Below are 17592 nucleotides of genomic sequence, written 5' to 3'. Positions count from 1 at the left end.
AAGAAAAACATAATAGAAAGCGACACGACAAGAGAGAGAGTAAAAGAGAGGGATTAAGTAAAGTAAATTGTTAATTGTAAATGGTCTGCATTTATATAGCGCTTTTCAAGTCACTGAAGACCTCCCCAAGTGCTTCACAGTGAGCTTCACACTTACCCATTCACACATCGATAGCAGCGTCAGCCATGCAAAGCAACTATTTGCTTATCGGAGAAGAAGGGGAGAAGAAAAAAAGAGCGTGTCAGATAGAGAAAGACGTTTAGAGAATAAGAGAGAAAAGGAAAAGAGAGAGAGAAAGAGAGAAAGAGGGCAAAATGGAGAAGGAGAAAAAAGTAAGAATGAAAGGAAAATAAAGAAGTGATAGAGAGAGAGGAAGAAGAGAAAGAGAGGGAATTGAGAAAAATGAGAGCAAAAAAAGTGTAAGAGAGAGAGCAATCGGGGAAGAGAAATAGAGCGAAAGAGAGGAAAAAAAGAGAATTGAGGAAAAGGGGAGCACAAAAAGAGTGTGAGAGAGAGAGAGAGAGAGAGAGAGAGAGAGAGAGAGAGAGAGAGAGAGAGAGAGACAGAGAGACAGAGAGAGATAGAGTGAAAGAGAGTGAAAGAGAAAAAAATGAGAATTGGGAACTACGGCAATAGGTGCCTTGTGGGTGGCGCCTAGCTTTTGGCCACATCAAATGGATTACAGCTCCATTTTTTTCTCTTGCGCTTCTCTCACGGTGGGCTGGATTCAAACCCTTGGCGGGTCTGATCTGGCCCGCAGGCCGCAGTTTTGGTACCTCCGCCTCAGATCGAAGTATTAAAAAAACGTGAGGAATACTCACCTGTTTGATTTACAACGTTGGCCTTAAAAAGCTTTTCGATGTGGCAATTGTGAAAGTTTTCGTGGGGTAAAAGTGGAGTTCCAACTCCCCACTTCGCGTCACTTCCTCGGCTAGCGCCCATCCCTTTGGAGAAGGAAGAGAAAAAAAACGACGGCATAGAAAAAAGAAGAACGAAGGGAAAAAGTGTCGAAAGGCGAGAGAGGGGAAATAAATATCCAGATGTTAAAGAAAGTCGGATATACGGACGAGAGAAGGTGAAGCAAACAGCAAAGAATAGGGAAAAAAAGTAAGTTTGATGAAAAACTTCACGTGCTTTCGGGGGGACTCGCGTGTTGATTTGGGGAGCAGTGTTGCGGCTGCTAGCTTAAAATGTCTTTAGCAATGCTACTTTCATTTTTATTTCGAATCCGAAATTATTATTTTTAAAACGGTGGCTATTTTGTGGTTTTTTTTTTAATTTGTATTTTTGAGAGAAAAAAATAAAGTACATCAATAACTTTTATTTGGCAAAGTTAATATTTTATGTCATGCACTGTATCCATTTTTATTAGAAATCTATACATATATATAATTTCCAAACAAAAGCAGTACATTTCGAGATTTAATGATAATCTAGTAGTCGGTGGTTATTTTTAGTGATTTGTCATTGGTATTTTTAAGACATCCAGAGTAAGTAAATCAATAACTTGCATTTGGCAAAGTCAACATTTTATCTATTTTATCTTTAAATATTAAGTTGTAAACCTTAACAGTGGATATCGAGTTTTAAGGATAATCTAGTAGCCGGTTATTTTGTCTGTTGTTCCATTTGTACTCTTAAGAAAAGTAAAGTCAGTGAATCAATAACTTGCATCTGGCAGCGTTACTGCAGGCACTGCAACTGTTTTATGTAAAAACGATGTGAAAATAAAAACAGTAGATTGCTAATTTCTTGATAATCTAGCAGTTGTTATGTTTTGTGTTATTTATTAAGAAAAGTAAAGTAAGTTAATCATAAACTTCCATTCGGCATAATTCACATGTGGTTTCCTCATGGGACACAGTGTATCTCTTATTTAAAAAGAAAAAAATAAACTCAAAGCTTAATAGCAAATATCAGATTTTAAGGAATATCTAGCACCAATTTTCTTATTTGAGTTCCTTTTTAATATGTTAACGTAGCATTTCTTAAAAGCTTGCAATTTAAATTCCCGTCTATAGTCTCATTTTCATCCACACGCAACCCCTGAGGGCAGACACAAATATGCACCTCATGTGTTCCAAGTACAAGCCTCAGCATGGCTTTCGTCATCAAAACCCTCTCTAGCCACCTACTGCGTTGTGCAACATTGTTTGCTTTTCAATCGAGAGTGTTTTATCCCACTACCGTATCTCTCTTGTCTTATCTTAGAGCTCCTTTCACTTTTTTTCGGGCATTTGTGTCATATTCGATGTCCCTTTTCTTTTTGCAGGTATGCCGCTGCACAAATCAACCCGTGGCTCCCGTTTGGACCCTACGATGATCTCGGCCCCTTTAGGCGACTTCCGGCACACCATGCACATTGGCAGGGGAGGTGACGCTTTCGGGGACACTTCGTTCCTTTCCACGCTGGGTCCGAGTCCCCCGAGCTCTGATTTGGGGAGTCCTGGGTCTTCACCCGTGGACTATCCAAAAACTGAAAACCACAACAATCTTTATGAAGAGCCTGCAGGGAGCTTACATAACAATGAGCACGAGTACTCCGAGTCTATGTCATCTTTCACCTTGGATTTGGATCTAGACTTGGGTCCTTCAATGCTCGGGGACGTACTCGGCGTGATGGATGGCTTGGGACTGGATTCCGATCAATCGGACAACTTCTCTCCCAAAAGCGTGACATCCCCAGTCGAAAACAAACCAATAAAGGAGATGTCTGTCAAGAACAAGCAGGTGGAGCTAAACGGGAAGAACCTGGATGAGAACCAGATGGTCGACGGGAGAATACCAGATGGGATCAAGTCCAAAGGATTGCGACCTAAAGTGAGATTCAGCGACAAGAGGGAGGAGATCATCCGCCAGGCCTCCGAGGAGGAAGAAAGTCAAAGATTTGACTTCCAGGAGGAGGACCTGACGAGTCCGACGAGGGTTGGAACGGAATTCTCCGGCCACAAAGATCTTCCTCCAAGCCCGGCTTCATCTCAGAGCTCAGATTACGAAAGCGTGCTAGACCGGAGGAGGGTCGGAAGCAGCCACTCAGAGACGGACTCCGAAGAAGAGGCCACGGGGAGAGGATATACCTTTGAAGACGAGTTTGATGATGAGATTGGATTATAGGTCCGGTTAATGGCAAATCTGGATTATTCATCACTCACGGTGATATTGGGATTTTGGTTATATTTTGAGATAAACCAATAATGCACTACAATCTTGATTGAGTCACAATTGGGATGTCGTGAACTTTTGTCGCAAGTATTTACAGATTAGTATTAAAATTTCCAACATTTTTAAGGAAAGCTACCAAAGGCTGTCATGGTTTTAAGTACATATCAGGTTCACCCAGTACGCCACATCTTTAGAGAATAAGATTCTGATAAATTCACTATATTCTATTACGCTAAAATTAAACTGTCTTACATTCTGGATTAATTACGATTCAACTGAAATATTACGAGCATTTTATTATTTTTATATTGCTCATTATGGCTTATAGTCAGGACTGTCTCAGAAAATGACAGCATTGTGAGTTTTTTGTCTGTAATGCAATTAAAAGAAAAAATTACATTCCATTCTGGATTCTTAACAAATCTACTGAGATATCGTAAAAACTTAAAAGTTAAACTAGTAGGCCGTAAGCCATAATCAGAAATACTAATATTAAAAAAAAAAGCGTGTCATATTGCATTAAATAGTAATGAACCCAGATTGAATGACTCTTTTGAATTAAATTAAAATAAATTAAGAACTGAATCAAAGGATTCTGAGACAATTTTGTAGAAGTCAAAGGTTAATTTTATATATGCCATTGACCACCACAGAAGTCAAATATTGATTTTAATTTCAGAGCCATGGATTATTTTACACGATTATCTCATTATAAATACTGTGACAGTTATGGCAAACACTCAAACTTTTACAATATCATGAAAAAGCATACTAGTAAGCTGTCAGTCTAAAACCTTAGAATACTGTACAATATTTCAGTTGATAATCCAGATTTTATGGCAATTGTTGCATTACAGAAAATATAGGACTCTATCACAATATTCTCATTTTCTGAGATGTTCTATAAATTGTGGTCATGCAGATACCATGAAACTTGATATTTTTCCCTGAAAGCTATTCAGTGATGACGATGTTCCTTTGCTGGAAAAAGACTTTGTCTCCAACGGTAACAGATACGCCAAAGACTCATTTAACTACGAGCAGCATTTGTTTTTCTGCAGTGAAAAAGCAGCACTTGTTCCCCAATTCACCTGGAGGCCTTTTTATTCGTTTTATTCATCTTTTACCAAATGTGCCTTTAATGCTTTTAAGCGCTTTAAATTGGTCAAATGTTTTTGGGAATTTCTACCCTTGCATGTTTTTGTCTGTTATTCTTTTAGAACGTCGTCAGTGCAGATTTTGTGAACATTCCACGTCTGAACAATGTGAGTTTCTCTGAGATCTTTTTTGATTTAATTGCAGAACAGTTTAAGTGCATGTTTTTACACTACCAAGCTTTTTTCCTATATGGGCTGGAAAAATGGGACGAATGCTGAAATATTCAAATATCTTGTTCTTTGTATTTTTAGAGTTTTCCCTTTTATCATGCTGCAAAAATGGAAAGGCTGATTTTTTTTTTTCATCCATTGAACTTGCCGGCATTTAATGTCTTATGGTTTACAGTGAAACAAAAACAAAATTTGGGATTTTAAGTACACAAAAGCTCCAGTTTTCATGTGTCCTGTCTTGCTCAGAACATATCATATTAGGTCTGTGTTTTTAAAATGTTTAGTTTTTGTGTGTATGAATTTTATTTTTGCATTAAAGCTTTGTGAACCAAATCAAGTTCATGGATTGGTCATTTTTCAAAGGAAAATGTGTTTGCCTGAATTCTTTCGTGGACCACAAAAAATAAATACTGAGATAGCAATAACATTTGCTTAATTATAATTTATACAATGGCTCAAATTGAATTTAAACATGTCTAAATGTTAGATGGGCCTCCTCTGATAAGCCATTGTGATTTTAACTGGCATGAGACATCAGTGACATGGTCAGTTTCTTCAACTTCATAATTCTCGATTTTTTTTTAAACTGGCACAGAATCTATATGTATATTATTCAATGCCCTTACACATGATAGAGTTTTTAGTGCTTGAAGGATACCATTTTAAAGCTACTTTCAATATTTTTTTTCAACTAATTGCAAACTGATAATAACGTGACTATGTTACCGTCATAAAAAAAAACATTTTAGAATTGCAAACTGGTAGCCCTTTGCAATAATCTCTAACAAAAAAGTAGCTCTACGCTACAAAAGGTTAGCACCCCTGCTTTATACTAATCATGCAATCATATTTAAAATGTCAAGCATCTGAAACACACAAAGAAGGATACACATAAGTAAAAATGGAAGCTACAATTTTATCTGTCAAAAAAATGGAAGTTGATCTTCAATATTTCATACTTAACAAGGAATAGGTGTCCGAGTAACACAAAAAGGACAGAAAATTGCTTCTCATCGTAATTCTTTCATATCGTATCAGTTTATGCTGAAAAACGAGCGAGGACAGGGACAATGAAGGTTCTGAATAGTAATCCATTCAGATATGGGCACGCCAAAAACGAGAAATCATCGTAAATTATACAGATATGGTTCTGAACACGTTGAACCCCGACAGCGCCGTGGATATCATGACACCGGGGATCTGTGGGTGCCAGTGGATCTCTTTGATCTCAGACTGGCCTTGGTGCAAGAAGAGTAGCTGTGGGGGAAGGTCTTTCATGCTGTCCATCCTAGCGCCTGCGTCGTACGATTCCACTGAAAGATCCCATTGGCTGGCCACGTCGTCCGCCCCGGATGCGGCGAACACGCTGGAGTCTGCCGGGTTCCACTCCACTGAAGTGATGGGAGCGCAGTGTTGCTTGAAGTTGGCCACGGGCCGACCGGTCTGAACAGAAACCCAATTAGATGTAAAAGAAATTGGAGAATCCTTGAAGATAAAATGTCAAATTTACAAATGTTAGACAGGGGTGTCAAACTTATTTAAGCTTGTGGGCCTCATTGTAGAAAAAAATTATCATGGGGGTGGACTAAAAGATTAGAGAACTAGTGACACAGAGAGAAAAAGAAAAGAAGATAGAAAGGGAATGAAAAAGAAAGCAGAGAGGAGGGCTATAAAAGCAAAAATGACTTGCCAAAAATGGAAGGAGTGAAAGAAAGGGGGAAAAAAAGGGGGAAAAAGAAAGGGAGGTAGATAGATAAGGAAAACGAGAAAGAAAGAAAATAGAAAGAGATAAAGAAAAAGACAGATAAAAAGAAAAAAGATAAAAATAGAGGGAGAGAAAGAAATACAGCTAAATTTGCTATGGAAGTGGTGCCTGGAGTTGGCACCAGCCATTGGACATATTGAAAACTGCAGTTCATTTTTCTCTTGTGCTTCAAGCTTTGTTTCACAGAACGGACTCAAACCCCTGGCAGGCCTGATTTTGACAGGGGACTGCATGTATGACACTACCTGATGAAAGGGAATTACATTTTAAAGGAGCTTTACGAAACTTTTAACTTTACCTTTGTTCGTCTTCTCCTGGCTTGCGTCATCATTGCAGCCTCGGTCAAGTTCCTTATGATGCACATGCAAATACGGTACGTGCATTTCTTCGACGCAATCTAGTAAATGCTTCTTTTTTACGTCTTTTGGGTTGGCCTTTGGACTGTACTTGAACTAGGCCTTTACTTACTTTCATTGATTTCATGCTACACTATCAAAAATTATTGTGCTGATGAGCATAAAGTCACTAGGACCCTCCCCCTCACACTTTCCCTCAACGAGTGCTACAAAGCAAACAATAAAATTGTCCAAGTTCTTAGCGCGCTGGAGATAGTGTAGGCGCAGAATTTGAGGTGGGCATGACAAACGTCCCGAGAATAGGTGCGAGAGTTTAAGGGAGCGCGAGAGTTTAGTTTTAGAGAGAGTTTGGTGTGTTTACAATGGACGGGCGTGACGGTTGTCGCTCACCAAAGAGACCTTAAGTGTTTGAGTTTTTTTCATGAACGAGGAGCAATTCATTACCCGCACAAAATAACACGCTGCATTGGTGGCAGCGTTGGGATTACGAGCCGATGGAGGAGGGATGTTTACACACCAACAAGGAAAAGGAAACAGATTTTTTTTCTTTCGGGTGGATGCTGGGTGACCTCTCAGAGCGCCGTCACACGCCGATAGCGGCGGAAAGATGCACTACAGTAATGTCTTGCACTCGGAAAAAGGTGCACACCATACAAAATTAACTTACAGCAATGTCCAGATATTTTTCGACATACCGAAAAAAAATGTTCGTATGTACCATTGTTCGTAACTCGAATGTTCGTAAGTAGGGGAGCGTCTGTAAATCAAACTTGTTTTTTTTCCCTAAATGAATGAAGATTTTTTTACCACTAGAAGGTGCTAAACAACACACAATGCCACTTTAAAATGATCAGTGTAAGTTCACTATACTGGGGGAAAAACAGTATACACCATATTTAGTTTCTTAGATGTAAAACATAATTTTACAATATATTTTTTAAAAATGCATTTAAAAAATAGGTTTCATAGCTTTTGTTACCAGAATACCGATGGAAATAGCACTTTGTTATAAATCCCTAAGCCGGTTGCACTTGTAACCCTTCTGGAAATTGTCTTTCTTTAATAATTTATTGTGTTTAAAATACAGTACAAACGTTGACACATGCTCTTAATGCAGTGTATTGTATTGTTGGGAGTTTTCAGCATCCAGTGAAGAAAATTAAAGCCTCAATAACACGTCCCCTGTGGTTACAGTCGTTCTTTGGTGGTTTAACTCTGTCACATCGTTGACCCTATAACTTCACTGTATTAATGTGACTCAGTTACGCTGTAGTCAGCTGTGGTTCTGAAATTGAGCTTGCTTATGATTTGATTTTTGCAACCCGGAGATGGAACAAGAGCTTGCTCTGTCCACTCCACGCATCTGCCCGGTATTGCAGTACTTCCGGGAGCGGTGCATTCGCAATGATTGCAGCAAGGCTTTGGGGCTAGGACCTTTTTTCGGCCTTTTGGCTGAGAGTAAGTGTCCCGGGCACCTTGGCTTTGTAGCGTATAATGAACTGACCGATAACGGATAATGGCTAAGTAATAAAGAGAATAGAACAATACCCCTTAAAAAAATCCTCCCCCCCTCCCAAGGCTGCAAATACAATAAAGCTGATTTACCTTAAACTGCCGCAAGTCCCACACTTTGAGAAGCCCGTCGTCCCCACCGGAGAGGAGAAACGGTTCCGATCTGTTCCAGCTGATGACGTTGATGTCCGACTCGTGGGCTTCGTTGGCTGACAGCATTGAATTTGGCGGGGCTCTAATATCCCAAACACGAATGGAACGATCCACTGAACATGATGCAAAAACCTGGAACAGACAAGTTTGCATTCAGGTGGATATAGGAGAGCAGGGGTTGCCCAATATTTCGATCGCAACGACAGTGCGGGTAAATCACAAGGCAACGACTGACTGACCGTTCGTTTGGTTGGATTGAAAGCTTATCGAGTGATCATTGCGAACAATATGGCTGCAGCGCGACTACTGCTCGTAAGCAACGTGACAGCGTAGCAGCCTGACGACTGCCACGTCCACTTCCAGTAGACCCCTCTCATAGTATACAAAAGCGCACGCCCCTCTCAGGGCACATAGGACTATCAGGATAAACGGCAGCTTACCCTCTCCTCACTATAAAATATGTCACTTGACTGGCCAGTCTGACATATGACCATTTTTGACACATGCAGTGTTTCCCATAGAACTTTGTTAGACCCCAGTGGGTGGACATTCTAGGTGGGTCAGGAAGCATGTCCTGGGGCGTGCGTACATTAGTTATGAAAGGCAATGACACAGAAAACAAGTCACACCGACAGAGCATGGTAAACAAAACAGAAGTTTAATGCAAGAAAAGTAAGCTCGTCATCTAATTACACGAAAAATACACTATAAAAATACAGTAGTGTTGTCCCAATGGTGTATTATTTTAAGATATGTAATCAACAAGTAAACAGACGAAATCACAGATATGAATTTTAAATTCAGGGTGCAAAAAGCACAAAATTGCTTTGCAATCTTTTCTCAATGAGAAATCTAGTTATTTTGATTACATTTGAGTAAATTTAGATTTAAAAACATTAGGTTATTCACAATACAAGTTTACAAATCCCTGGTGAGGACCAATTAAACCCGGGCGGCCCGAGTTTTTATATGGTATTGGAAACACATGGGTCACCCCGCATGTGCATACATACCCGTCAAAATCGTTTCAAGTTACTAAGCAGTGTATGCTACACCAGCAAGCATTTTGCTAAAAAATCCTTAACATGAAAGATAATGGATGTGTCAACAGTTCCATTTGCGCCAGATCTCTTTGGCTATTACGTGGAGAAGGCTGATTCTCTGAGCACTCAGAGCCTTTCCTGCACACGAACGTGAGATGGCTAAGTAGAGGGAAAATGTTCAGGACAGCTCTTTGCGGAGATTAGGGATATTTTCCGTGAGCATAAAAATGCCGAATACAACCAATTACATGACAGTAAGTGGCTGCTTGAATAAGCAAAACAGATTTGACTAACATAATGACTGATCTTAACATGCAGCTACAAGGGAAAGACACAAACGTGATCAGTATGATCAGCTTGGTGAAAAAATGCAATATCTCTTCTCAGAGCTGCAGTGAAGTGATTTGAGAAACTTCAAAAACCTCCAAAACTGAAAATACAGCTGAAGGCATGAGCCCTGATCTACACTCCTCATTCCTAGGAGATTAGATTCAGCGCAAGTCATCACAATAAGGTAATGACAAAAAAATATAGTGTATTGTAAAATATGGACTAACGCAGTAATGCAAGATGCATCAACATACTAATACAAATAATACTCAATAGGCTATATTTATGAGTATGTTTTTTCATTTTTAAAGTAGGTAGATCATATTGACATTGTAGTAGAGGGTTTTTGGCGTCCGACCCTCGATATTCTTTTAGATGAAATACCGTAGCTTCAGTTGGCGACCACTGCAGGTCCTCGACCGACTTGCTGTGTGAGCTGAAAGGCCGCTGGTCGACCCTCCACGAGGCTCCGCCCTCTTGAGGCTCCCAAACGTGGATGTTCTTATTGCAGTCGCCGCTGACCAGACGACCTGCAAGTACGGGCGCATTTACTGACTCTCACACGGAAGAACCGAGAATTTGACTAGATTAAATTGCCTACAAGACAAGACTACAGTAGACCCCTGGGATATGGCGATACCGCCTCACAACATTTTCACCCCATCTTTACAGCATTCGATCAGCTAAACGACATAAAAATAGACATGGAAAAATTTAAACCTTGTGGTATTCGTGTATATGATAAATCGTGTCGCTAAGATATCTTAGTATTGATTAACATCATTTAAATTGTTGGTCTATTGTTGGTTTATTCCGTTTTCAGATTATTAGACACTTAAAAAGTGTTTCCGTAGCGCAGTGGAAAGCAGATTTGCCTAACATGCGAAAGGTCCCCAGTTTGAGACCGGGTGGAAACATTCATTGGTCTGGGGCCACCACGCTGTATTTGCCCAAGACACACCACAGGAAATGGTGCCCCTATGACCCTAGTTGTTAGAGAGCCAAACAACCAACCAACCAGACACTTAAAATAAGGATTTGCGGTTAGGTGTTTGTTGTTTTGACTATCATGAACTGTTTACATCAGTGTCAATATCGGCCAATCTTGTTGCCGGTCTTTAATTTTCTCAGAGTTTGAGGTGGATATGCTTTATTAACCTAGATGATTTAATAAAAGAATGAATAATTGACATTTTTATCATCATACAAGTAGAACACAATTGATTCACTTTAAACTCGTGAATCATGAAAATGCTGATTTGCTATTGGCTGAATTATCTCCCTCAATGCCCTATCTCTTAGTTCCGTTTAGAATATTGTTTGTTTCTTAACGAATTTGAGCGTCAGCACAACAATGTTGTTTTTTGGTATTGTATTTATTTGCTATGGGTGTCAAGGCTTGCAGTCATGCGAAAGGGAGAAGCAAATACACGATAACTATAGAATCAAAGCTTACTATTATCATGAAATATGAAGAGAGCAAACACATTTCATGTTGAAGATATCCGTCTATTGATGCAACCTGCTCATCCTGGAAGAGGGATTACATGCTTTCTTTATTTTCCTCATGCTGATTTTTTTTTTAGTTTTTGCTTGCCCTCATGTAGGTTTCAAATCAGGGGACGGTGTTATGGTAGTCTGTAGCCTTTACAGCCTTTAATAACTTCTTGCGATTAAGGGCTATACAAATAAACATGACTTGACAAATCACTACCCTTTCCAATTTGCATGGCCAAAAGAAAATCGACTATCAGGTATATTATAAAAAAAAATAAGGAAGCATTAAAGCAAGGAAATCTATGGGCATGAGAATGTTCGCAATTTAAATTTTAATATCAGTTTAAATTTTAATCCACCGCCATTGTCTTCCCCCCGTGTATCCACCCACTACTCCACTATAATATTGTATCCCAGGGTTCTTTTGTATTTTACGCCATAACCAAACTTTTCTTATTAATTTACGATAAGTCAAAAGAGTTTGTGAGCGCAAAATTTCCAGAGTTGGAATATAGAAAGTAAAAATGCCTGTGTGCATGAAAATAAGTGCACTTACCAGGAACCACCGGTGACCAATCAATGGCAAAGCCCTCAGTCATGTGACCTGAGAAGCTGAAGAGCGGCTTGGCTTCCTTCTGCTTCTTCATGAATGTTGCCATTGCTGCTGAACTGTGGACAGCCTCCAGCTGAGGTTTCAAATCAAATATTTCCACTTGTCCCTTATCGGACCAGACGGCCGCCAGTGCCTGGTCCCCACGCCGTGTTACCTGAAAAATTATATTCACAATCTGAATCTCTGAGCAGAAAAAAGGGTTCAATTTAGAAATGTCAACATACTCTAACTCTATTAATGCCTCCAAAATGAGGAGTCATGGCCAGTTCCATCAGTGGCTTTTTATTTTCATCCTCCTCATCTTCATCACTGTCCTCATCGCTGCTTTCTTCTTCTTCTTCTTTCTCTTTTTCCTTTTCTGTTCCGTGAAGATTGTGCATGCGAATGAGCAGCAGTCTGCAGGAAAGTTCACAAACATGGCTTGATTTTTTTTCTCAAGTAACACACATGCTTTTTAAGATGGGAAAGAGGAAAAGATGGAGGACCAAAAAATAAACACAAGTCCAGGGGGGCTCCTTTGTTGAAATGATTTACTGGGACAGCTTGTGGAGAGAAGCCATCATAAAAATTAGTTATCGTTTCCATCTGTACTTTTGCTACTTTTGCCAGCCATTGTCAGCTGTGAAAAGTGAAAAAATAAAGCTTACGGAAATAAAGCAAACCAACCCACGAATTACCCGACAAGAAGTTATTGTTTGGAGATGAAATATGAAGCGCAGCCGCAACTGAGAGTTCTCTAGAGCTTTGACAAGTTAGGTGAAATATGAGGGCAGTTTTTATGCAATTGTGCTCTTACACCTCAGTCCTGGAACTTCAAAATACAGTCTTAAAGTGATAGTGTGTAGTAATTCACCACTAGAGGTTGTCTTAGAATGGAGCTGAAGCGTGTACATTAGCAAAAGACACACTAAGGTTACAGGTTTGCAAAATCTGGAAGCCTATTTACATATTTTTTGCATGAAAAAGACTGAATGTCAGCTAGTGACAGGACAAGAAAGCTGGTGTTTAAGGGATTCCAAAATTCTAAAACATACAAAATGTGAGAAAGTACATAGTACATGTTTCTTGCATCATTTCTATACATATGTCATTAGTATGTTCCATTTTTTCCCAGATAATGCATTTTGAAGACAGTCAGTCTTGTTTTTGACTTTCTGAGCTCTGACATCATCTGAAGCACACCGGCACTCTAGCAAGCAAGTCATCCTATTCGTTTACATGTTAACTAGTTGAAGTTTTTGAGTGTTATAAGCCAAGTTTTGGTAGTTTTTGTGGAAAATGCCTAGAATGTTGCAGCAATGGTACAACAAATGGCGAGCATTAGCATTAGCTCAGAAGGTAGAGCGCTCGTCTTGGGACCAAGAGGTCGCAGGTTCGATTCCCGGCGATTTCGTGTTATATGTTGAAGTGTCCTTGGGCAAGACACTGAATCCCCAATGCCCCCAATAAGCAGGTAGGCGCCTTGCATGGCTGACTCCCCATTAGTGTGTGTGTGAACAGGTAAGTGTGAAGCACATTGAAAAGTGCTATATAAACGCAGACCATTTACCATTATATTGATTGCCAGACAAGAACACAAGCAAAAGTCATAATCAAATACCTAAAATGAGGCAAAGTCAAAAAAGGAACGCATGCAGTCTACAACAACAGGTGAGCCCACCCTTTGATGATCAACTTGGTCAAAACAGACAGAAGTCCCCCAGCGACACAATAAGCAAAGTTCAAATTATTCCAAGCTGAAATGTGCACTATACATTCGCTGTTGTCTGTTTTTCAACGGGACACACCATTTGTTTGGGTTCTCATCATCTTCCGGTGACGTCCCAGCTCAGATAAAGGGAGATAAAGAGATCAAACTGTATACTTTGAAAATCAAATCCTCTAAATCCTTGGCCCGTAGAATATTTTCAGACATATCTGCATGATTGTGGGGAGGAACACTACACGTTCTGTGCCAAGCTGAAAAAAAGGGTCCAGTAGAATCCCTTTAAGCAACAACAAGTCAAGTCATTTTTATTTGTATAGCCCTTAAACAATAAAAAACACAGTTAATGAAAAGAGTTATGGGCTGGTGTTGGTCAAAGATGGTGTAAGGGGCTACTTCTGGTGACCAGCAGGAAAAGCTATTAAAAAGGCCTGTAAAAGGTTGGTTGATTAAGGGCTGTACAAACAATTCTGACTTGACTTTTGCATGAGCAGCTGTGGAAGGCAAGTGACATTGAAGGACAAAGCAGGAGCAGCAAACAATAACAATAGCCTGAAGCCAAGTGGCTAACATAAGTGGCTATAGAAGGAAAAAGTGGAGAAAAATTGGAAGATGCCTGAATCATGGGACTCAGCTGTGGAAAGGGTGTCACACAAAAGGACACAGAATTATTTACATGTAGCAGCCAACAATGGCAATAGTGGCTTGCGGCAAACCACAGTCTGCAGCTAAGAGGCTGACATGAATGGCCAGAGAAGAAAATTGTGGAAAAGAAGTCATAGATGCCAGAATCGCGGGACATGCCAACAATCACGTGAAGGGCTAACCTGTGTAAGGTAATTAGCAGTTGGGTTTTAAACGCACCACTAGGACATGCCAACTTCACAAACTCGTCGACCAGGCTTACATAGTTGTAGGATGGCAGCCAAATATACCCACTTCTTTGAGTGCAACCCAAGTATTTGTCATGTAATTGCAAATTTCCAAACCTATGAGTAATCCTGTTTATACGACAAACCTGTGTTTTTGCTTATTAGTCGATTCAATATTTTATTTAAACAAATGAAGTATGTCTACACAACTACATGGTGGTGTATAACACACGCTGGGACTTTAAGAATTAAATCTATGCAAAAAAATCAGCTGTTCTCAAAGATTTCTCACATACATGTAGTCGTATGCTTATTACTTGCATTTCCAGGGACATAACTAATACAGTGTTACACTGCACAAACTGTTCAAAACTTTGCAATCAATAAAATAGATGAACCAGGACTGCGAGTCCTACCTAAATAGGACTCCCACAGCAGTCATTCACTTTGAATGAGCCATAACATAGTTTTGGGGCTGGGGGGCGTTTGAGCCCAGACGACGGACATTTATTGGCCTTCAGAGCACCAATATGCTTTCACAGCACGTTTAGGACTATTATCTATCAGTTTTGTGGCCATATGCGAGCAGAGCAGATGATCCCGTGGGCTTCAAAATCAACACTCTAAAATCAATTAAAAAACTGAGCTCATTCTATTAGTTGCTAAAGCATTCCCATGCAATAACACTGGTGTGGAAAGCTGCTGAAGGAAATAACTAAATCAAATAAGTAAAATATCATATCACATTGTTTTTTTGTCCACTAGTCTCACACAAAGCATTAATATACAGCAAAAAGGTTGTCGGCCGAGAAGTTACACTTTGTTGTGTCTATGCTTTACACCAACCTGTTGGCCATAGCTGTCTCTGCCTGTGTGCCCGCACATAGTAACATCGAAAGAGGAAATTCTTTTCTGCCTTCTCCATTGTTGTCGGTTAAAACGTCGAAGCTCAGACACGGAGCACCTGCAAGTGTTGAATGAAAAACAAATAATAATTCCTGAAGAAGTCAGTTGTAGTTTTAGAATTAGAATTCTCATTCATAACAACGTAGTAAAAAAAATATTAGGATCAGAATGCAATATTTATATGGTAGTGCTTGTAGAATGTCCTCAAGAAAGTAATGTAATATACGTAATGGTGCGAAAAAATAGATGCAGAGTAGCATTTGCGCAAGTTTATCTTCTGCTCTGATTTGAATACACATACAAAAATTGTATTCATTTATGTTGGGAATTTCATTGGCCAACCAATGCGTCAATCATCATTTCATTTGGTTGGCTATAGATATTAGAAGCTAAAAAAACACGATCTTGTCCTTATCAATACTGGCCCTTATAGGTTAATGCGGGCTAGGGACGGTAAAAAAGGCTTTTGGCCCGGAGTCAGGTCAATCAAAAAAACAGAGACTAACAGCCATGTTGGAAATAATTTTATGAGTCATTCCTTTTAATATCTTTTGAAATTATTGAAAAGTACAACAATGTGGATTGATTTTTTTTAAAAAAATGAGAAATCGACTCAGCCTAATTTTTATTTTGCCATTACATTGAGCTATTTGTGGAATTTTTGGAAGCATGGAAATTTAATGGCAAATATGATATAAAATAGGTGCTGAAGTCTGCTAAAGAAGTTCGATCCATTACTCAAACATGTTCATTGTTCTAACCGCATGCGTTATGTAAAAAAGTGTCCAATTTTTAACTTTGCAATTCACATTTCAGATCTCCCTTAGCACCACCTGAGGAGCCTGGAACCTGATCTGGCTCACTAGGGTCATTGTGATATATTTTTAAAAGAAATATAATCTGTTAGTGCCATGAGAATATATTGACATGCTCACGGTCTTTACGATTTTAAAATATATTAACGGCGAGTAAAAAGACCAAATCACCGATATGAATTTTAAATTCAATTAATTGAATACTCATATCTGTGATTTAGAAAATTACACTATTAAATATCATCAACGGTGCTTTTTTGATTGTTGCTAAAACAGGATGTCAGTTCCTCTTTGATGGTTTACAAGGTTATTTCATATGCGTCAACTTCAGCGAATTGCTCCCCTATTAATGAATGTAATTCCTTTGGTAAGAGAAAATAAAGCTTACAAACACAACAAGGCACTTATTTATTCACAGTAAAACAGACTATGTAGAAAAAAATGTTATTCCAATTTGTTTTGACATACAAAAAATGTTATATGGTGTACACGATTTTAAATGCTCAAAAAACCTGTCTAATATATGGGGAAACAAGGTATGTTATATTGAAATGTGCAACCTATTTATGATAAGAACCTCCGGCTCTCTCAGCTCAACTCTCAAATGTCTCTTCAGATTTTTTGGGGTTGCTTAACCTAATATACTACCAATAATAATGTAACATTATGCATGAAATGAACGAATGAAACATGCATTATGTACTATATTATGCTAGCCATCATGTTTTCCACTCCTTAGGGAACTTTATTCAAACTTTTTATATCAAGCAACTTTAAAGCCAAGGAGCACGTAATCCCTAAAAACAAACTACACAACAACATTATTACAAATATGAACTTTCAGTGCTATGGTAAGAATGTAATACAAGAACTTTTAACTATTTACAATTCAAATTCGAGTCAATGTCATCTAAAACATATAGAATCTCTCAAAACCACGCAAAAATATGAATTACAATGAGTATAAAATATATATACTTAATCTACTGAAAATTGACATTCTAAAAGACAAAGTGCTAAGCTTTGAGGGACTAATCTATATTCTTCTGTCACTAATGGACAATGCACAATGTTTTGGGATCAAAAAATGCTCCAAATATGGATCATTTTCTGCGTTGGCTTATGTTTATTTTAAAATTTTATTTTCCTTTTTTTTGCCCTGTTCCTGTGTTCAATGTAGAAACTAATTGAAACAAATGAAATAGTAGAGTAAAGGAAAAGACCCTGTTTCAATTATTATGCTGCACAAATAAAAACAACAATCCCCTTGCCTGTTTGACACTCGTGGTACATGCGGTATGCAGACTGATCCATCTGTAGCTCCTCTCCCGGTTGAAGCGGCTCGATTCCAGGAACGTAAACTTTCTGTTCACCGTCTCCTTCAGCCTCTTCTTCTTCCTCCATGTCGACTCCCTCGTCGTCGTCGCTGTCGCCAGCGTCTTCATCCTGCTCTTCCATTTCTTCAGCAAACGTGTCTTCGTTGGAGGCGGACATGTTGGCAAACGAGCAGAAGAAGGAAACCACGAAGAAGAAGG

At 39.1% G+C, this 17592-nt stretch overlaps 2 protein-coding genes and 1 pseudogene across 2 annotated transcripts; 2 read left to right on the top strand and 1 right to left on the bottom strand.

Annotated features, from left to right (window-relative positions):
- Window positions 1–941: 941 nt before the first annotated feature.
- On the top strand, window positions 942–4827 carry cdc42ep5 (CDC42 effector protein (Rho GTPase binding) 5). The gene is made up of 2 exons (XM_088326964.1): window positions 942–1107; window positions 2273–4827. Exon 2 carries the CDS (start codon window positions 2275–2277, stop codon window positions 3112–3114), a length of 840 nt encoding a protein of 279 aa, XP_088183090.1. The 5' UTR covers window positions 942–1107; window positions 2273–2274; the 3' UTR covers window positions 3115–4827.
- A 559-nt stretch (window positions 4828–5386) lies between these two features.
- On the bottom strand, window positions 5387–17592 carry grwd1 (glutamate-rich WD repeat containing 1). Its single transcript, XM_088326963.1, has 7 exons — window positions 17329–17592; window positions 15183–15300; window positions 11984–12155; window positions 11703–11913; window positions 10034–10179; window positions 8217–8408; window positions 5387–5933 (listed from the first exon to the last, which is right to left on the bottom strand). The coding sequence occupies exons 1-7, from the start codon at window positions 17549–17551 to the stop codon at window positions 5625–5627; spliced, it is 1371 nt and encodes a 456-aa protein (XP_088183089.1). The 5' UTR covers window positions 17552–17592; the 3' UTR covers window positions 5387–5624.
- Window positions 7846–8015, top strand: LOC148372296 (U2 spliceosomal RNA; annotated as a pseudogene).

This window comes from Urocampus carinirostris, chromosome 2 (assembly GCF_059441175.1).
Source record: "Urocampus carinirostris isolate Australia breed hairy pipefish chromosome 2, RoL_Ucar_1.0, whole genome shotgun sequence".
In the NCBI taxonomy this organism is placed as follows: Eukaryota; Metazoa; Chordata; class Actinopteri; order Syngnathiformes; family Syngnathidae; genus Urocampus; species Urocampus carinirostris.
Note: the sequence above shows the minus strand (reverse complement) of the source record. Positions and strands in the feature narration are given on the sequence as shown.